This window comes from Alligator sinensis, unplaced genomic scaffold (assembly GCF_000455745.1).
Source record: "Alligator sinensis unplaced genomic scaffold, ASM45574v1 scaffold255_1, whole genome shotgun sequence".
NCBI classification, from domain to species: domain Eukaryota; kingdom Metazoa; phylum Chordata; order Crocodylia; family Alligatoridae; genus Alligator; species Alligator sinensis.
This window is the reverse complement of record NW_005842270.1, coordinates 652,015-673,620: the sequence shown is the minus strand read 5'-3', so window position 1 is coordinate 673,620 and position 21,606 is coordinate 652,015. Positions and strand designations below refer to the sequence as shown.

General features: G+C 46.1%; 1 protein-coding gene across 1 annotated transcript in view; it reads left to right on the top strand.

The window, feature by feature from the left end:
• Positions 1-13,901: 13,901 nt before the first annotated feature.
• SPG7 (SPG7, paraplegin matrix AAA peptidase subunit) overlaps positions 13,902-21,606 on the top strand; it is a 27,933-nt gene continuing 20,228 nt past the window's right edge. The window contains exons 1-5 of the mRNA XM_006027869.2: positions 13,902-14,062; positions 14,154-14,256; positions 14,645-14,764; positions 19,455-19,699; positions 21,042-21,181. Coding sequence (XP_006027931.1) covers positions 13,955-14,062; positions 14,154-14,256; positions 14,645-14,764; positions 19,455-19,699; positions 21,042-21,181 — 716 coding nt within the window. The 5' untranslated portion in view covers positions 13,902-13,954. The remainder of the gene's footprint in view (positions 14,063-14,153; positions 14,257-14,644; positions 14,765-19,454; positions 19,700-21,041; positions 21,182-21,606) is intronic.

Below are 21,606 nucleotides of genomic sequence, written 5' to 3'. Positions count from 1 at the left end.
CGGGAGGCCCCCTCCGATGGGTGGCGAGGAAGCCCGCCCGCTATTGGCCGCTTTGGGAAGGGGGGAGTCACGTGAGGGAAGATGGCGGCTTCTGCTCGTGAGAGAGGGCGCGCGAAGGATTCTGGGGTGGCGCAGAGGATGCTGGGATTGCTTGTCTGAAGGAGGGGCTTGGCCTGCAGCAGGGCCTTGCTGTGTGCAGCGCCGAGCACCTGCGGGGCCAGCGAGCCTGGGGCTGGGGCCACCGTCCACACTCTCTCCATTGCAAAGAGCAATTCTTCCAACTCTCATATATTGGAAGAATAAATAATAAAATAATCATTTATTTATTTTAATAATGCAATATTTATGTTAATCATGTATTCATTTTAATAATATAATCATTCATTTTATTAATAAACCATTTATTTTAATAATACAATATTTATTTACTTTAATGATAAATCATGTATTTCCTTTAATTATACAATATTTTTACTTTAATAATACAATATTCATTTATTAATCATTAATAATACAATATTTACTTTAATCATGAATTATTTACTTTAATAATACCATATTTATTTATTGGCATCACAATTTGTTTATTTTAATGATGCAATATTTATTGTAATCATAATTTATTTGTGTGTTTCTTTTAATAAGAATAAGATATATTTTTTAATATAAAATAATAACCTTGTCTGCCCACGTCCTTCGACCGACACGGCTACGAGCGACGCCCCCGACCCGCGAACAATGCACACGTGGTCTCCTGTGTTGCTTGAGGGAAAGGCAGATGTGCGATCTTCTTTTAGACCAACTAAATCTCTGGGGATAATTGTTCTTCGCAAGCTTTTGGGCACAAGCACCCCTCTTCAGGCACGGGGAGAGTCTGCTGGTGTTTTGTGTTCTCCTGGACCCTTCCAAAAAGGAGAGACGCTGCTGCGCAAGGGCAGCTGAATCGAGCCCAAGTGCTGTTCGTCCTGCCTAGGTACTTCCTTGTCGCTCTCCTCTGTTGTTGGGTGCTGGGTCGGTGTTTAAACCCCATGTCTGCCCACTGTAGCACTGAAAAGAGAAGCTAAGTATGCTACAGATCGCTGTGGCTTGGGACTGAATTCTTAACGACATTTTAATTATAAGTTTTAGTGCCAAATGCTGTTTGCTTTGGCCTTCGGAACTGTCTGCGTTAATGAGTAGCTCCGCTTGGAAGATATTTGCATAAAACTATTGTTTTTATGTCATTGCCACAGATAGAGACCCCGCGCTAGACAAGTGAGAGACGGGACCAGGCAAATTAATTCCTCCAGCGGCCAAGTTGAATGCCTTGCCAAGAAGCATGGCATACTCCCATCAGGAATCCATTCCAGCGTGCAGGGCAGTGCAGCACCCTGCGGATACGGTTGCACAGTGGGGTCCTGAAGGCTAATCCTAACCAACCTCGGCAAAGATGTATCCATACAGACTATACCTTGATGTCCAGGAAACTAGCCTTTTTCCTCCATACCCTAATGACTGCACCTATTTGCTCAGGGGCTATCCCTTCCATTTATAAAAGGCAGGCATGTAAGACTCAAAGTTAAAATTGAGAATCTTGGAAAATAACCTTTGCCGCTGAATGAGCCTCTTCAGTTGCTCCTGCTTTTCCTTTTGGAGGAGGAGTAGCTGTTTTCTCTCCCCAGCTGACCTGCTCTCTTGCCTTTATCCCAATGGACTAGTGACAACAGAAGCAAGTGCTTGTATGCTTGACTCAGACTCAGGTTTATTAAGAATTCTGGCTAAAAGCCATGCTCCCAAAAACAACACAACAGACATAGAACTGTAATATAAATTTAAAATGAACAAAAATACAAATATAACAATAAAATAGGGCCAACCAATATCAAAGCGTTGTTCCTACTCCTAAAATTAACTTAGTCAAATACAAATATGGTGATAAATCAAATCATAAACCTATGAAAATTTTGTGCATAGGTCCACAATTGACACAGTAAAAAACACATATAGTAACATTTATCAGTCATATCAACAGTAAAGGATGTTTAGCTCTGATCATTTCATGTATGCTTGACTACTGTTGTGCATTACCCTTTTATCAAGGTTGCTGCCCACGTGAACATTGGGCTCCTACTTCAGGGAACGTTGTAGTTGGGCAATTCCTGCATTAAATGCTAGTGTAAAAATATGCAGGGTTGTTGGTTGTAGCTGTGTTGGTCTAAGGACGTATGCAGGCAAGGTTCTTTGGGTAGATGTGATATCTTTTATTAGACCAGCTAAATAGTTGGAAAAAAGGTCTTTGCAAGTTTTCAGGGTGTTTGTGCCCGAAAGCTTGCAAAGAACTTTTTTCCATCTAGTTAGTTGGTCTACTAAAAGATATCACTTCTACCCAAAGAACCTTGCCAGTGTAAAAATATGATAGTTGTCTGTTACTGTGCTATTTGTATTGCAGCAGCAAGTCAAAGTCCCAGCTAAGAACTAGTGTCCCACTGTGTTGGGTGCAATGCAGAGAGAACAAAGACAGTCGCAGCCCCAGAGACCTTACAATCCAAGTATAAGAAAAGAGAGAACAGATGGGTGGAGCACAAAGAAACCACGGGCAGTATGAAATGCACTGGCCTGAGCACAATAGCCTGCTTTTAAGAGCTCAGCAGCTCATTCACATCTGACAGAGAGAATAGGCTTCCATGCTTCATGCAATATGAGGCATGTTCACTTTTTGTGTTAGGGCCCCTTCACACCAACGGAGACAAAGCAGCTGGAGCATCCCTAGAAAATATTCTTGGGTGCAGAGGTTTCCTGGGAGGGAGTTTTCCAACAGGTTCAGAATCAGTGCTGCTATTTCCCTCCACACAGGAGCCCACAGTACAGAGGGTGTCCTGGGAGTCAGAGAGGCTCCATACAGTTTTTCTTTCCCAGCTGTTGGAAAAATCCAAAGGAACTTTTTAACAGCCAGATGATGAATTTGGACAGCCCTTAGGCTGTGCTTACCTGGTTGGGATCTAGGCTGGCCACCGGTTGCTCTGAATACGAAGAGTCCTTTTGTTTAGTCCTGTATCTATGCAGGGATGTCTCAGGGGCATGTGGTGTTAATAAAGATCTTTCAACACTATTACCATACTTCTGAACTTGTTAAAACTGTCCCCTATTCGACATAGACTTTGTTCTTTGATCTTTATTCCTCTCCCTGCTCCATAAGATGCAATAAAACTGTCAAAGGGAAAAGGATCTCCTATTGTCCTTTCTCCAGTTTCTCTTCTTTGTATTCCACTGTGAAATGTTACATATAACTTTGCTGCCTTTCTCCAATGCCTAATGATTATTAGTGGACAAGAGGGGAAATGTGGTTTTTCATTTCCTAAATATACTTGGCCATAACAATTTCCCTGCAAGTCATTAATGTCCTCTGGGTCAGAGATCCTGCATTATGATGAAAGTTAAAACCTCCTTCTGGGTGGCCCTGACCTTTTTATTTGAACACACATGACAGCATGAACTATCAACCTACTAGAAAAGAGTTAAAGGTGGCCTGCAGAAGAAAGCAAGAATGTTGTGGGTTTTTTTCTCAGAGGAGTGGTTTCTTTTCATCTGAATATTTCATCTGTTTGTTTTCTTTACACTGGAAATCCAGGTGTACTCTGCCGGGGAAGATGTGGTGGATGATTGCAGGCCTGCTCAGATGATGGTATCACAGGAATGTAGTGAGTAAAGTATGACTTTGACTTTATCCTTGCTGCTTGCAATTTTGTTTGCTTTTGTTCCCTCCTATTTAGCTGAAATGCTTACGGGGTGGGGAAACCCTCTCTTTCTGATGGGTTTGGTTCTCTTACCCTTCTGTTAAGGCTGAGAATGAGCTCTCAATGTCATTAAGATGGAAGACCCAACCTGACAGCCCTGAGGAGAAGAGGAAGGAGGGGGGAGAGGAGTATATGTTCAAACCTGATTTATCTTTCATAGAGAAGGAAAAAAAAAGGGAGGGGAAGGGTTGCAGACCCCTTAAAGAAGGAAAGCCTGCTACCTCTTCCATGCTGCTCCCTCTTGCAATACCTGGTAGCCTGTAACATGGATGGTCATCTCAGCTTTCTCCCTACCCTTTCCCCAAGCCTCCATCCTTATCCTTGCAGATTTCCTTGCCCTCCTGCTGAGATCCTAGGGAGAGGAGACATGAAAGTGCTAAACACTATTCAAGAGGAGGACAGGGCAGAGCGTGGTCTGTCCTGTTTGCCAGACAGGATGAAACCTGTTCACTCTTCACAGTCTATTTTCATTAAATAATATTCAACCCCTTGTTATATGTTGGATATTGAATGCCATGCTTACATTTTCACAACAACCACCCTAAACACACCAAGAAAGCTGTAATATACAGCCAAGCCCTCCGATACCACTGATGCACTAAGAAGAATACCCGCAATCGTCACCTCGCCAATCTCAAAAGGGCTTTCACCCAACAGGGACGCTCCTCCAGAGAGATGGATCATACTTTTGAAAAAGCCGCCCAAATACCACGTGAAGGATTGCTGCAGCATAAAAAAGAAAATCCCCGTGAATAACACACGCCGTTGGTTATGCCATACCATCCTTCCTTGGACCCTATATGGAAAATCCTTAAACAATTGCAACTAGAAGAAGACCCAAGTCTCAAACAGATGTTTCCAGAACCACCCATCCTTGCCTTTAAACAAGCATGGAACCTTGCCAACCTCATAACCAGAAGCAAATTTCTTATGACCCAAAACATACCAAATGGCTCCAGGCTGTGCCAGGACAAGAAATGTAAAACCTGCCAACACATCACCACTCCCGCAATAACTACGTCTCACAACAGACCCATCACCATTCCTGGATCTTACTCCTGCACCTCCAGAAATGTAATATATCTCATCCAGTGCACTAAATGCCGTAATGGAAAATATGCAGGAGAAACCAAACAGCAACTGAGTACCAGAATGAAAGCACACTGAAAATCTATCAAAGACAAGATTACCCGTGGGTGCACATTTTTCACAAGACAACCACTCTCTCTCCAATCAGTCCTGATCCTCAAACGGAATTTACAAAACACCTTTCATAGACAAACCTGCAAACTTCACTTCATAAATCTACTGGATACAAAAAATCATGAGCTAAAGATAGACATTGGCTTTATGGCACATTATAACCTGCTTGCCATCTGATAACCCTAGGTAACCCGTCTGCATTTTACCAGCTACATTCTATCACCAGCTCTACATTCCTTGTTCTCCCCCCTGTCTCTCACCTGTTTTCTCCCATTCCCTCATATCCTCACTGCCACGCGTTTTCATTTTGCATATTGTCTTCTATTCTACCCAAGAGAGCACACAAACACCAACAGACTCTCCCTGTGCCTGAAGAAGAGTGTTTGTGCCCCAAAGCTTGCAGATAACAATTTTTCCAACTATGTAGTTGGTTTAATAAAAGATATCACATCCACCCAAAGAACCTTGTCTACATTTTCACAATGCTTTCTTCTCTTGCAACACAGTCTTTCTTCTCTTTTTTGCTCTGTGCAGTTTTTTCTTCATACACTAGATCTAACACAGATACGTATTTAAAATGACTCATTCCAGAGAAAGAATGCTGTGACCCTATGATCGTGGTTTCGCAACACTTTCTCTTCCTAACTTTGGAGGTAGAATTGGCACTGGTCACAAAGTGATTTTGCAGACTTTAAGTAGCCGTACTTAGCTCAGAGCTTAGATAGCCCCCCTCTGCAGCATTCTCTGAGCATCTTGCATATGTTACATAAACACCTGCAACATGGGGAGTTGTTATGATATCCAAATTTTAGGGGTGCCGAATGGAGGCACAGAGACCTGTCTACTCCAACAAGCTTTGTGGTTATAATCTCTGCCAGTTAAGCCAGTAATATCAGCAGAGATGGTATTATTGTGGATGGGGCTCAGGTGCTTGGTGTAGATGATAGGAGATGTTACGAATGTGAATGAACTCCTTACAGACTTAATAGCCAATGCCTTTGATGCCTTGTCTAGAGTCAAATGACAGTGAAAGTTCAGGAGATGAGTGGAAGGGAGTAATCGCTTTATGCTTTGTAAACATCTCCTTACCTCCACTGACTAACATTTCAAATAAACTGTTAACAAAAACTTGCTTTATCACCTCTGCTTACTTACAATCCGGGATCTCTAGTTCCCACAAAGCCTCTTACAAAGCCAAGGGAGAGCAAGGTTGGCATTCTCTGGGTACCTGAGATACGGGAGGCAGAACCCCCTTCCAAACTATACTTACACAGGAAACCTTCGCTAGTCGCGGGTTCGGCATTCGCGGTTTCAAATATTTGCGAATGCCAAACCCGCATCTTAAATACGCTTACAGGAGCTCCTTGGGAGCTCTGCGCTTGCTGCCACTGGACTCCCGCCTTGCCAGCGCAGCTGTGCCCACCCCCCCAGTCACCGGGGGCACTGTGTTCATGACGTTCATGAACACAGTGCTGTATTCACAGATTTCGCCATTCGCAGGGATCTCAAGAACGTATCCCCCGCGAATGGCAAGGGTCGCCTGTATCTCAAAAAAGGAAAAACCCAGTTAAAAACAAGCTCTCTGCAGGTCACCTTGAAGAAATGATGGGCCTGGTTTTCTCCTGCTATGCACCTTATGCAGTTGTTTGCAGCTATGCAGAGTGAGTTAAAGGTGGGTGTAAAATGCTATCGATTCTGAGTTCGTAACACAGTGTACTACTGGTGGTAGCACTGTGTGAGCACCACCCAGCCTGAGCCTGCACTGGGAACTGAGCCGCTGGATCCCTGTTGGCTTCAGTGGAGATCTGCTTGCACAGGGGAGTATCTCCCTGGGTCTGAGAGCAGGATCAGGTCCTCAGTGACAGCATGAAGTACAAAGCCGTGGAACATTGGGCGTCCTGGCACTAGAAGAGGACACTGTCCCAAGAGCCCCCTGCTGCTAGATAAATGCTTATTTTGATGCAGGAAGCATTGATCTTGTGACAGGATCCCATTCCAATTACTGCTTTGATGACTGCAAATAACATAATGATTCCAAATACTAATTTACTTTGGTTGTTGGCTTTGCATGGATTTGGGCGGTGCAGAGTGACAGCTGCTTGCTCTGACCTTATTGACTGACAACATTTCAAATGACTTGGGGAACACGCCTGACAAACCCCAAAGCTTTTGCAGAGCTCTGTGGATGCCAGTGAATCTCTATAGATGTGTGTCCATCCATGTGGAGCGACATGCAGAGTTGGGGCCTTGGACTTGCATGCCAGTTCTGTTGCTCTCCCATGCTACATTTCACATCCCATTCAAGCCACATTGATTTTAAATGGATACTTTTTGCTTGTTTCCTTTCTTTCACTAAGCCATTCCCAGCAACCTACCTGACACAGGCTTTTGATCACAACTTGCTGTTTCCTCCTGCCACCCTTTTGGTATTCTTTTGATGTCTTATTTTTAAATTGTGCGTGCTTTGGAAGAGGCTGGTGCTCTCTGCAGCACCGATTTTTTTATGCCTCCCTGATGACTGTAATGTCTGAATTCTGCCCAAGCATTCATGAAGTGACATGCCATGTCACATGTGGCTCATTCCCCTTCCTGCCTCTCCCAGGCGTGAATTAGGCATGCACGGTCATGTCGGCTGTTTTGTTTCATGGTGGTTTTCTGTCTTTAAATATCCACATAGTTCTGCGTGTGTTAAAGAAACCGAGTTGGAGAAGTGTGTGGCACTTGGAGCAGAAAGGGATGAAAGTTGCAAAGGTCTTTTAGCTTGCGGGGGGAATGATCATCTCCCAAGAAAGCACAGATGAGCTTTGCCCACATCATACAGACTTCCATTGGGCCTCAGGAGGAGAGACTTCAACTGTGGTCTTCATCTGGGAGCTTTAGCCTCTAGCAGATATGCAGAACACAGTGCTCTGAAGATAAGGACCAGCCCTTGGATCTTGGCTTGCTGTTCTTGGAGAAGCCAGCGTAGAGTGTGGAGGGATGGGAATTGCTAAAGATTTATGCTACAGCAATCTCTGTTAGCTGGAGTTTCCTAGGCTGATTGCTGTGTGCCCAGCTACGCATGTTATGTGTTTCTTTGTTCCTTGATTGGACAGCCCCAGATACAGTTGAGTCCAAGTCTGTGACTGGGGTGTCTATGCAGTATAAATAAATAATCTCAGTTTAGAAAAAGCTTGCAAGTACCTCTAGTTTCTATACTTTTAGAGTAAATGGCCTTTCAGTATGTGGTTAGTGTGAGTTCCTGACTTCCATATCCCTAGCAGTTGCATGGCAAAGGAAAGTGCCATGTCAAGCAGAACTAGTCTGGACCTGTCGCACTCCATGCGCATACAAAAGGGGGTTTATCTGGCAATGACAGGAGTTTGCCTTGTGTTCTGAGAAGCACTAGCACCAAAAGGATGCTAATTGCCCCCTATTTATGTCAGGCTGCCTGGTTTGGGAGGTAGAGGGGGCAGGCTGGATTTGTACCGATGTTTCTGTCCTGCACCTGTTCCAGGAGAAAAGATGGGCATTTCAGTGTCCAATTCAGCACTGTTCACCAGTAGTAAATATACTTTTTGAAATCTCTCTCTTACTCAATGATGTAATAGCTGGAGCATATCCCAGCAAGGCCAAGCCTGGATCAGGTTATATCTGTCTTCTCCAAATATTGGATGCACTCCCAAAGGAAGCTGTATGACCAGTTGAAGGGCAGCAAATGAAGTCACCTTTTCCAAGGTTACATTTCATATACAGAAAGAGGAAGGCACTAGCAGCCTTTTAATCCATGCAGTATGCGATCAGATCTTTGCATTCTGGAGAGGCAATTAAGCCACCTTGGCTCTTGACTCCATTTTATCAGGCTAATAATATATCTTGGATGCTCATCTGGGGCAAGAGAACCAAGATTTTTTGCATCTCTCTCTAATCCTCCTTTGTCCTAGGCATTACAAAGGGGCACATCCCTATGAGACTTCCCTAAGAAGCAAAGTTTAATATAGCAGTGCCACCACTGGAGGATCGCCTATGCTTGAAGATGAATAGTCTGGAGAGTGCAATCTCTTGTTCCTCTTGCTCTGACTGTTGGGCTAGAGGTAAACTCTTCTGGTTCAGAGGGTCAAAATGAAGGGTAGCCCCGTTTTGGCTAGCAAATATCTGGAAAAGAGTGTCTGGGGCTGCGCTCAGCTATGGCTGAAGGAGGAGGAGGGAGAGCCATGTTTGTTAACAAATCCTAGTCTAGACTCTGCCTTTTTGTTAAACTGGTGCAAGTTTGTGCTTAGACAAGTCCTAACTACACTGGTACAGACCTCTAATGCTGCTGCACTTTAAGCCCGGTTAACCCTCCGTTATATCAGCATAGCTGAAATCTTGTCTAAAAGCAGCAAGTAACACCAGAGTATTCTTTGGTTTTATGTCAGTAAAACAATGCAGGTTTTGCATGTAGACCTGACCGAATTTACCAGCACAAGATATGTCGATAGCCTGTGCTGATAAATGACCATGTACCATGTTGTAGGTGAGTCTGCAGTAGGATTTTGCACCAGTTTAAACTGAATTAAAACAAAATCTAGTTCTCCGTTTGCACTTCCCCAGTCCGTTGATAGGGATCATACGGTGCAGCTGCCCTTAAGAACAGAGAACTGCACCCAGTGGCCCAGAAAGGGACCCTCCAGCTGTGTGTTCCTAAACCACTGCATTCTCCCAGCAAAGATATCCTAGGAGAAAGCTGCCCACTCCTCCTTTGCTTTACTTTACAGTTAATTTGTCCCTGCAATCAGCTTCTCAACCCCCTCAAGAAAACTGCAAAAGTCGTATCTTTTGCCGGCATCCCATTATGCACTCAACGTACTCTGCCCTTTCCCCCTCACCATGCATGTCCCTTTTCTACTAAGGCTATAAACTCTTCGAGGTAGGGGACTTTGTTTCCATATAATGCTGAGCACAAGAAGGCCCTGTCTGTGCCTGGCCCCAAGACCCAACTGTGATAAACAAGGTTAATAATAATAAGGTGTTATTTTTAAACTGAGTCAGCTAACATGATTAGTCCTTAATGGAAATGCAGTTTAATGCATTTAAGATTGTATTAGCTGGTCTTGGTATACTCTAGGGGGGACCTACTACAGGAGCTATTTTCCTATTCTAAACAGGGCCAGAGTCCAAATCCCTCCCCTCATGGGGATGTCTGCAGAACTAAATGGAGATGTGATCGTAGCCAGGTCAGTGTACCCCTGCAAGCTCTACCACAGGTAGCGATTGCACTAAAGCCACAGCGACATGATGACCCAGCCACCAGAGCTTGTCCTCAGCATTCCTGGTGGGGTTGTACTCTAGTTGCTAGCCTGAGCTGTAGTTCACTCTTGCATCTGCATTGCTGCTGTGACCCAGATTTAAGCTAGCATGGGTAAACTCCCTCGGTTTACAGAGTCAGTGTTCCCTGTGTCAAACCCAGGTCTGTGCTACACAGTTTTGCTGGTGTAGTCATGTCAACTAAGAAGACTGAAATGGGCCCCCATCAGATTCATAGATTCGTTGATTGTAAGGCCAGAAAGGACCTTGGGAGATCATCAGGTCCAGCCCCCTGCACCAAGCAGAAAAGATACCTGGGGGTCAGGTGATCCCAGCAAGGTGACTGTCTAGTCTCCTCTTGAAGATTTCCAGGGTAGATAGTGCTGGCCAAACTCCCATAGCGACTCCAACGGTGCTGTCAAAAGAACTCTCATCAGCATAGCACGTACCATGCAGGACTGTGCAGGTAGCTGCGGGGTAAAAGACCTCCCATTGCAGCATCCATTGCATCTCCACTAAGTGGGGTATTGCTGGCACGGGCTCTATAGTGTAGACAAGCCCTTTGCTTCCAAATCATGGCCTGTCCTATCCCCACCACGAAGCTGCAAGCTTTGACCATCCAGTATGGATTAATTGGAGTGAGTTTAATTTTGTGTCTATAAATTAAGCTGTTTGACAATTAAGCCAGTGATACAAAAAGACTTCCAGGCGTGAGGAGGATATTAACATGCTAATAGACCTTGCTAAGTAGAAGGTTTACTCAGACACATCCCAGGGGGCAGATGACAATTAACATCCTAAGAGACTCTTCCAGAAAGGGGATGTTAATTTAGACACACCAAGGAGAGGGGGAAGAGCCTCTCAAAAGATAACTATGTATTATTTTTCTTTTACCTAGCACCACAGCCTACCATTTAAAAAAAAGCTGTCAAGCACTTGGGAAAACAGGTGAGCTTAGACAGACCACAACTTTGGCGGGGGGGAAGACCCATTGACATGGAGCTGAGAGACGATGATGGGAATGAATGAAGTCATACCAGGGCCGGTGGTAGGGGAAAGCAAGGACAGAACTCTGGGGAGTGGTAATAGAGCGGGGAAGGGAGGAGGAGAAGGATCTGCAAAGTAAGAGGACAGTCGGCCAGAATTTTTGGAGGCAGACAGGGTTTCCCAGAGAAGGATACAGCCAGCAACATCAGAGCGGAAGACAAGTGGCTATGCGAGGAGATGATCAGCCTTGGAAAAGGGGAGAGAATTAATTTCAGAGGAGCAGAGCAGAGGGCAGACACCAGATTCTGGAGGGTGTGAGGGAAGTCCACCCCCTGACAACAGATGGCTTCCTCAAAACCCTTCGCCAAAGAGAGAGAAGTGGGGTTGAATGATGATAGCAACAGCAAACTTGCACTTCCTGCCGGAGCTGTGTGGGCAAATCTCCCTCCTGGATACATAAGAATATATGAGAATATAGGTTGATGCCACTTAAATCGGTTCCCCGGAGTCACACGTGCCAATGTGACTCACACCGGGGGCCTGTATCAGTGGAGCAGAATCCTTTGGGGGAGTGATTTCTCTTTCACACCAGTATGGTTGCATCAGCAAGATTGTACCTGTAGACCAGGGAGGGGAATGGGCAAAGGGAAGAGAGAGAATAGTTCAGAAGCCCCTTGCAGGTCTAAGATTAAAAGCTTGCAAGGGAGAAATATTACATAAGCTTTTGGCTCAGGAACTGGATAAAGCATGGCTTGATACATCAGTGTTCATGTGACTACTTGCTCCTACTTATCACCAGCCTTCTGGTTGGCACTGGGGGTCCTGCGCCCATGAAAGCACGCCTGTTCACCAACAGAACGAGCCCCAAGCACAGGATCCATCAGTAGCCCGGTGCTGTCACTCCCTGTCAGAGTAGAATTTAACCGGAAAACACATGAATTTGGTACAGCTGACCCAGCTCCTAAAGCACAGAGAGATCCTGTTCCTAGGGTCACCCCTTAGTTCACCACTCCCAGGCAACATAGACTGTCTCCCTGCAGTGTTTATCCCCACACAACCCAAAAAAGAGGTGCAAGTGGTAGGTGGAATAAACGGCTCCAGAATGGGGAGCTTTCGGCTTTCACCTCCAAGACAGGAGGAGGCAGGGGGGGGCAAGCGCTGTATCCTCCCTTCATCCTGAGTGCTTTACTAAGAGCTTAAGAAATGAAATATGAATTGTCATGTCTACCTAGGAGAACTGTTACAATCTTTGCAATCTCCTACACCTGATGAAGGGTGCCTGAGCCTGAAAGCTTGCAAACAAAGACTAGCAGAGACTCCCTACGCCTGGCAAAGGGTGACTTCACCTGAAAACTTGCTAAGAACTTTTTTCCAGCTACTCAGTTGGTTCAATAAAAGACATCACATCTACTCAAAAGAAACTTGCCTGCCTATGTCCTTAGACCAACACGGCTACAACCAAAAACCCTGCAAAGAAATTCATTTTTTGTTGCAAATATCTAGATGGTCTAATTAAAGATATCACCTCTGCCATGAGTCCCGATTCCATTTGTACCTAGGAGAACTTGTACAGTCTTTGCAATCTCCTGTGCCTGGTGAAGGGTGCCCGTGCCTGAAAGCTTGCCAATAAAGACATTTATTTTATTTCTTTTTGCAAATATGTAGTTGGTCTGAGAAAAGATATCACCTCTGCCACGAGCTTGGATTCCTTTTGTACCTAGAAGTCGTACAATCTTTCCAATCTCCTATGCCTGGTGAAGGGTGCCTATGCCTGTAAGCTTGCAAGTAAGGACTTTTTTTTGTTGCAAACATCTAGTTGGTGTAAGAAAAGACATTTTCTGAAATATCTGTGCCTGAAAGCTTGCAAATAAAGACATTTCTTTATCTTTGTTTGCAAATATCTAGTTGGTCTAATTAAAGATATCACCTCTGTCACGAGTTCTGGTTCCATTTGTACCTAGAACTTGTGCAGTCTTTGCAATGTCCTGTGCCTGGTGAAGGGTGCCTGTGCCTGAAATCCTGCAAATAAAGACATTGGGGGGGGTGGTGTTTGCAAATATCTAGTTTGTCTAAGAAAAGAGATCACGGGGGCACCAAATCGCTGATGGGGTGAGGGGCCCAGCAGCTGACAGGGGCGGGGGGTCCCCCAGCGGCACATCACTGAGCCAGTGGCAAAACTGGACGTGCATTTCTGGGGGCACATCTGGTTTTGCAGCTGGCGCTTCCAGGGGGTGCACGGCCGATCTCAGGGGGTGCACGTGCACGTGCACCCGCCCGTGCATCGCCAGTGCTGCCACGAGCTTGGATTCGTTTGAGACCAATCCAGCCACAACCTGGATACCTTCCTAAGGCCAGGCAAGGTGATCACTTCCATCAGACCAGCCAAATAGTTGGAATAAAGTCCTTATTGGCCAGCCTTCAGGCACAGGCGCAGGAGATTGCAAAGACCGCACAAGTGCTAGGTGCCAAAGCAACCCAAGCTGGTGGCAGAGGGGGTATCTTTAATTGCACCCACTACATACTGCCTCACACCCGCCTTTTTTCCCCAGCACAGCGAGCCCCCACTAAGGTTGCATCAATGGGGCGGGGTTATGAAGGAAGGGGGCGGGGTTATGAAAGGACGGGCGGTGGCTCCGCGAGACACCGGCCATCTTGAAAGCGGGCCCAAGGGGGCCGCCGCGACTTCAGGCGGCTCTTCCGGTGCCGCTGGCAGGCCGCGGCGCATCATGGCGCTGCTGTTGCTACTGTTGCGGGGGCCTCGCTGGCGGCACCTGGCTCCGGGCCGCTGCCCTCGGGGCTGGGCCCGGGCCCTGCAAAGCGGCGGTGTGCTTCAGGTAGGCGGAGTGCGAGAGGCCCCGCGACAGAGCAGAAGCGCCCCCTTCCCCGCGTCCTGACACGGCCCTGGTTGTCTTTCCGTCTCCGCAGAGCCTCCTGTGGCGACCGCTCACCCCCACGTTCCGAGGGCTCGGCGCCCCGCTGGCGAAGCGGCACCTGCTGCGGGACCCCGTCGGCCTCTGGAAGCTCCTGGGTGAGGCCCGGCGTGTCGTTGTGAGGCGGCCGCCGTCCAGCCTCCCGCCCGCGGACCCGCCACCAGCCAGGGCAGCCCCCCGCGCCAGCATACACACCCCTTTGGCGCCGGTCCTGCTGGATCCTGGCACCCAGCGGACGTCCCGCACCCTGCTTTTAGGCTTGCCCACCTTTGTGAGCCCTAGAAAGATCGGTAACGGTGACCGCAACAGCGTCCGGTCACTTCATGTCATGCCTGCACGTCGTGGGTGGGTAGATAGACGTTAGGGCCTGGAAGGACCTTGTTCCTTGGTGCCTTGGAGGCTTACCTGCCTCCCGTCCCTTTCCGGGCCTCTTCCCCAGAACCGAGTCGTCCCATCTGTTACTAAACTAACTATCTTTGTCCGTAGGTGGCACGTGCTATTTTACTACCTCGGGCTCTCGGCGGAATGACGATAAAAACGAAAGACCCAAAAAGAACAACGATAAAAATGAAAGGCCCAAAAAGAAATCTTCGGGGGTCGATAAGGGTATGTATGAAGTTTTAAAGTGATAAAGCGCATCTTCCAAAGCAGAGCGACAGGGTGGGAATAGGCAGCGTCCACAGGATGCCACCTAGATTCATAGTAATAGTTATTGCTTCAAATACTGGAGAGGGTCAGTGTCAAATGTACACAAATATCACCTTTAAAGCTGCCAAATTTGAGACGTTGTGTCCTAGTGGACAGAGCCCCCAGAGTCAGCATATTTTTCTGGCTCTATGCCTGTCCTACTAGGTGACCTTGGGCAGGTTGTTTTGCCTTTTTCTGTTTGCCCGTCTGTAGAACGGAGGTAACGCTACTTAACACTTGTAGCATGATCTGAGGCTTGCTGATGGCATAGAAAGTATGGCGTTGCGTTTTTCCAGTGCCCCTGTGGCGTGCACCTAGCCAGGGAAGTGCCAGGGCCTGGGTGCTTCAGTCCAATTCAGGGTCCTCATTCTTGCCTCCTTTATGCAAGGAATGCCCCTCCTGTCCGCCTAACCTTGTCCTGCACTGGCAAACTGAGAGAGACACCTGCTGGGAACTGATATAGAAATTATCATGAGACGCTGCACCACACAGGACCTGCATTGAGCATTTTTTTTTCCTCAGAGTTTGGGGTTTGTGGTGTCAGGCAGACCACACAAGAACAACTGTGCCCAGAGCTCCTGTAAGAAATACCATGGCTGTTACACCATTTGTAAACAGTTTCCTGATGAGTCCTGTGGCCTTTCTTCTCCTGTGATGAATGGATAATTTGACTTTGGGAGGTGGAGTCCTCCTCCGTGTCTCCAGGGGAAAGATGGTCTCTGCAGTAATTATTAAAAAGAACTCCTCGGACTGTCACTGCAGCCCCTGCAAGCTTTTAATCATAGAGTTCAGGTTTGGGGTTAATGGCAAATCATTTCTTCGTGAAGGCTTTTTTGAGGGTAAAGAGCTGGAAATGTTCCCACAGCTGTTGCCTGCGAGTGTTGTCTCCAGTCACTATTATTTATTGCAAGCAGCTCATGCTGTAACATGGATGCTGCTCTGTAAGGGTGGCTGCGTTTTCTGACAAACTGCAGTAGCAAGATGACCGAGGTACAGTAACCGGGAGGTTTAAAGTGCATAGTCAGCTGTACCATCCTGAATATGGAGTACAGGATCACCTCTGGCAGCAGTAAGTGCCTTTCCTCTAGCTTCCTAAGGCATTGTATTCTGAACGTGCTCAGCTGTAGCATTGAAGGCAGGGGCATTTCTGGGTGCATTGTTGTAAGATGCTTTGTTCCAGCTATGATTTCACTGTGACCTGTTTTGCAGTGGTCTCCTCAAACTTATGGTTGCCTCTCATGAGAAAACCCTAGGAAGATGGGAGAGAAGCCCCATACTCTGAAGAGACGTACTGTATCCATCAGTCTTGCTTTCATCTGACACTTAGGGAGAAGGGCTTCAATAGCATTTTTCTGTAGAGGCCTAGAAGTGCTTTACCACCTGAGAGCTCTCTGAAAATCTTAGCAATGCTTAAGCCTTTTGTCTTTGGGCTCACCTCTTTCAGAGTCGCCTCACTTTCTTTGGCAAAAGCAAAGTCTTTGCCTGTTTTGGTCCTCATTTAACATTGCATGATATCGCCTGGTTTTAAGGGATCCTTGCTTCAGTTTTGTTTTTAATAAGACTTTGTTGGCTATTAGACCCAAGCTTTGTGATTAGTTTACTCATTCTTGTGTAGCTGGATCTAGCTGATAACGCAGCAGTTGGGAAATGGCATGAAGAAAACAAAGGGGATGGGCTGAACATAGAACCTGAGCTGTCACTATGTTCTGAAGCTATGACTTTATCTGAAAAGCTGCATTGTTTCTGTTTAGAGCCAAACCTTTCCTGTTAAACAGTGAATAGAGCTTGGAAGCACTTGAAAAATGATGCCGCATATCTGAAGGACAGAGGACTTTTTTAGTGTCTGATTGGGTCGTATTTTTGTTCCCTGGTTTTGTTGTGCTGTGTGTAGGATCTAATTGGTGGCTAGTGATAAATTCCAGTGTCAGAGCATTTGTTATGAATTTGCAAATAAATCTAATCTGGGCTGCAGCAGGCAGATGCACTTAACAGTCCAGTGGTGCAGGCGTAATTTATGTTGGTGTGTAGAATGGTATTTACGTATGGTGCTGTGGGTAGTAAATTCTATATCAAGAACATCCAGGTCCAAATGCAGAGGGGATGATGCTTGTGTTTTTTATCAAGCTGTAGTTAGCACCTCAGACAGAGTCCTCTGCCAACACTGCCCTTTACAGGCTCTAGACTTTCTGCAGCTTGGAAAAGGCTGGAGTTTTAAGACCATGGATTAGATGCAGACAGTCGGGGATACATGTCAGCCATACTTCCAGTGGGGTTTTAAAGTTAATTACTTGACTAGATGGTTTTTGCATATTAAGACGAAAGGCAAGTATGTTCAGTGCATAAATTGTTGAATTAAATCCATCTATGGAATAGGCCTTCTAGTAGCCTATCAATCCTTTTTTTTTATACACAATGCATAAAGATTTGCTTAGCTTACCTAGCACAGAATGTATTGAGATTTTCTCTCAGCACCATGAAGTTTAGATTAAATGTCGACGTAAAGTTTATTTTATAATACGAATATCTGCTTTGGCTTAGAGCAGTAATTCTTCACCAGGGTGCTGTGAGAGGTTTTTTTTTTAAGGGTGCCGGGGTTTGTTAGGTGAGCAAACCACTAGATATGATTCAGAAGATAAACCCAGAGATTTAAAATAGGAATCCAGAATGTCAAAAACCTGCCCTGGTGTGGGTCTTTCTGAGTTTTTTGCAACAGAAGAATTCCTCTTATTTTTCTGCACTCAAAAATGAGTGAAAACTCTAAGAGCTGGCATTTTCTAAAGGGTGGCTTGAGCTGAAAAAGAGAGAACCACCAGCTTAAAGTAGCTTGGTTTGCAGCTGGTGTCTTAGCTAATGTAAATGTTGTTGGCCTTTCAGGTTTTTAGGAGCTAAGACCTAATCAAGAAGTGATTTGCCCTTATAAGTATTGCACAAGTGGTTAAGGGTGTTATTTAATTTTATTATTATTTATTATTAAAATTTTATAATATTTTACTCCTCCCGTAAGTCTTCTAACATAGGATTTAGTGAACAACTGTCAAACTCATGGACTATGCAGGCAAGGCATGCTCAACCGGGCGGATGGGATGGGGCCTCAGGCAGGCAGGGAACAGCATCTGGGATGGGTGAACAGGGCCAGGGCCTCAACTGTGGGGCAGTGACAGTGCGGGGCTGCGGTCTGCAGAACCAGTACCCATTGCAGGGATGTGCAGGCAGTGCATCGTGGCTCTGCCCTGGGCCTTGGCCCCACGCTGTCCCAACCTGCGATCCCGCCCCATCCCTGCTGGCCTGTCCTTCTCCCCATCCACCCAGCTGAGCGCACCCTGCCTGTGCGGGTCCTAGGGTGATCTCCATGGAGACCTTGCCTGTACCTTCAAGTGACCTTGGCAGTGGATGTGGGGCAGACAGGCTGGGTTGGCCAGGTAGCAGTGCCAGGTTGTGATGGTAGCAGGGGTCCAGACTGGCAGTGGCAGCCAGGAGGAGGTGCTGCTGCTGGAGCTGCCAGGAAGCAGAGTCTGGCTGCCGTGCCACATGAGCCCTGCTGCGTGCCCGGCGGCATCGGGACCAGCCACGTGTACCATGGCCTGGGCTGCCCCCCACATCTAGGCTGAGTGGGGCCAAGGGACCTGCTGTGGGCCAGGTAAAATCCCTTGATGGGCTGGATCTGCCCCATGGGCTGTATTTTACCCACTCCGGGTTACAGTATTACTCAAAGCCTTTGGTTTGGTTTCAGCAGCAAGGCTCCAATGGTTTTGTTTGATCTTTTATACGTATTGGGCCAGACAGTTGAAATAAACGGTTTCTCAGTTCGGAGTAGGGAGGGGACATTTGGTGGATTGGCTAACCGTTTAATGGATTTTGACCTTCTGGACCAGGATTAGACTCTTAAGTGAAAACAGAAGCAACTGATCAAAGCTTTTTAAACGTGCTAAAGATTATTCTGTGCGAAGCAGGGGAGTAGATACCTTCCAAAAGCAAGATTTGAACTTCTTGTGGCTTCATTTCCTCCTTTTACCAAATGGACAATTAAAATGAAAAATGTGACCCTTCTCCGTACTTATTCCATAGTCTGTGCGCACAGTCTCTCTCTCTCAGCTTTGGGTTTTGGGGCAGGGGGAGCAGCTGCATGTGGCAGCAGCTACAACAGATTCTAAGGGTAGAAAGCAGCAGCATGATGCAAGCAAATATTTGCCAGTTATTAAAAGGCAAACTTCCCTCCTTCCTAGCAACTGTTAATTTTGGATCTGGCTGCTTGCACTTTCATAAACAGGCTTTTGAACTAGTGCTATGTAACGAGGGCAGTTGAGGAGGCCTTGCGGTCTGACGAAGTCAGGGAGCCAGAACAGTCCAGGGCTGTAACATAATCTAAAACACTGATTCACTGTATGACCTTGGACTGGTCACACGATCTCTTTGGGCCTCCATTGGCCTTGCTGGAATACTGGCTCTGCAGGACCTCAGCACAGACCAGATACTGCTTTTAAGCATAAGTTTCCAGGAAGAACTGCATGTAGGACAGCAGGCTGACAGTGCTGGTGACCAAGTCTCTGGTGTGCTGTGTGTCCATTCTTCAGGTCTTTTCATTCTCTCATACCCCTCTCCTTTTCCAAAGAGGAGGAAAAGAAGCGGAAGGAGCTGGAACAACATGTTTTCCACGATCAAATGCGGCAGTTACTTCTATTGTCTATCTTCCTGATTCTGATGCACTACCTGAAAGAGGAGGAGGACGTAATTACCTGGAACGAGTTTGCAAATGAGATGCTAGCCAAGGGAGAGATCCAGAGGGTGCTGGTGAATCCAGAGGCCGGCATAGTGGAGGTCTTTCTGTATCCAGGAGCAATCATGCATAAACAACGTGTGAGTGACCTTATGCTGCTGAAATGAATAATCCCAGATCAAGTTGTTGGGAGAAGTTTATCAAATATGTCTTCGTTAATGAAAGCCCCAGCTTCTGCTCTGTCACTTGTGTGAAGTTCAGGGGATTTCTGTCATTTAAGCCAATTTTGAATTGTGGATTTTTATCTCTTCTCTGGTGATGGTTGCTTAAATATCACAAAATCCATCACAGACCTCTAAAAATGTAAAGGATTTTTGTTTGTTTCGTTTGCCCCATTAAATAGTTCCTTTTATAGACTCCATTAAGATGCCTCTAAGTACATATTTTTGCTACTGGCTGATGGGCAGAGATGGTCACAGCCACCTGTGTGGGATCTTGTTCCGGATCCTTGACAATCCCTAAATGCATAGACCCTCTTATTTCTTTTAATAAATACAACCCTTGAGTGCGCGTTAAGCGTTGACCTGCTGGGCTTTTTTCAGGAGTCACTTCTGAGAAATATCAGAAATTGGGTAGACCTGTGATTCTCAACTAGGGTGCCACAGCACCCTAGGGTGCCTTGAGATTCTTTCAGGGGTGCTTCACCATGCCATGCAATATTAGGGTTTTCATATGTGCAAATATGATTCGCAAGATAAGCCCAGACATTTCAAATAGGAATCCGTAGTATTAAGAAAGGCCCATGTGTTGTGGTCTTTCTGAGTTCTTTGCAACAGAAAAAAATGTTGTGTTGTTTTCCCAAAGTCAAAAAGAACCAAAGAGTGAAAACTAAGAGCTGGCACTTGAGCCTAGCAAGGGGTGCCCTGAGCCTAAAAAGGTTGGGAAGCACTGGATTAGACAGTAAATTATTTATTTGGTCATTGGTTCATTTTCTTCAGTGAGTTCACAAACCACTTCCTGGCATTCACTGTTGTGTGGGATGTACAAAAGTGCTGTAAAGGATCTCAGCCACATGCAGGGAACTGGACTGGCATGCTTTTGCATCCTTTTTCTGAGCAAGTGCACAGGTGGATCCAAGCTACCAGTAAATATGGCCTTTTAAAGGAATAACACCATCCTCCAAGTTGCATACAGGCATTGCCTCTTCCCGTTTCTGGAAACTAATTCATTAACTGAGATTTCAGCACTTTGCCTCAAAACGTAACTGCGTACATGCATGCATGTCTTTGTGTGACTGAAAGGCGAGTTATTTTTTTCCTTTGATCTCAGTTCTGTTCCATGGCCCCTTGCTCTTGTTTTGGTGCAGTTGCTGGACAGACAGTGACCCTGAGTTAGAGGGGAGTTTACCCTATTCCCCCTATGCTAGTACTTGCTGCTGTAACTTTACACTGCCGTGCGTCTCTCTCTGTCTTCTATGTCCAGGCGCGTGGAGAAGTTTTCAAAATGCCTGTGGTCAATATTGACAAGTTTGAAGAAAAGCTGAAAGCATTGGAGGATGGGCTGAACATTGACATAAAGGACAGGATCCCAGTTTCCTACCAGCGCCGTAGCCCCTTTGCAAAGTATGTTGTGTTAATTGCTATTTCTTATGCATGTTATGGCTGTAAGCCTATGCACAGCACTGCACAAACTCCAGAACAGAGGCAGCCCCTGCCTTGAAGAGTGTACAAGTGTCCTACAACCATAGGCCCTGTTTTAGAAGGCATCTAAACATCAGGGCCTGAGCTCCTTCTTCAGGACTTAACTGAGACCAGCAAATGTTGGCAAAGGACAGAAATGTGCGAGAGGCTCAGAGTCCCTAGAGTGAGGATCTGCAAGCCTGAGAAAACTGGCGTGAGTTGCTATGGATTTTTGTAAAAGTAATTTCCTAATGGAGCACTTCTGTCCTTTTAATCGATTCTCATAGTGCAAACCATGATAAACCTCATAACACAGTGGGCTCAGCAAATGTGACATTATCCCCCAGCGCAAAGAGAAGTGGGAATCC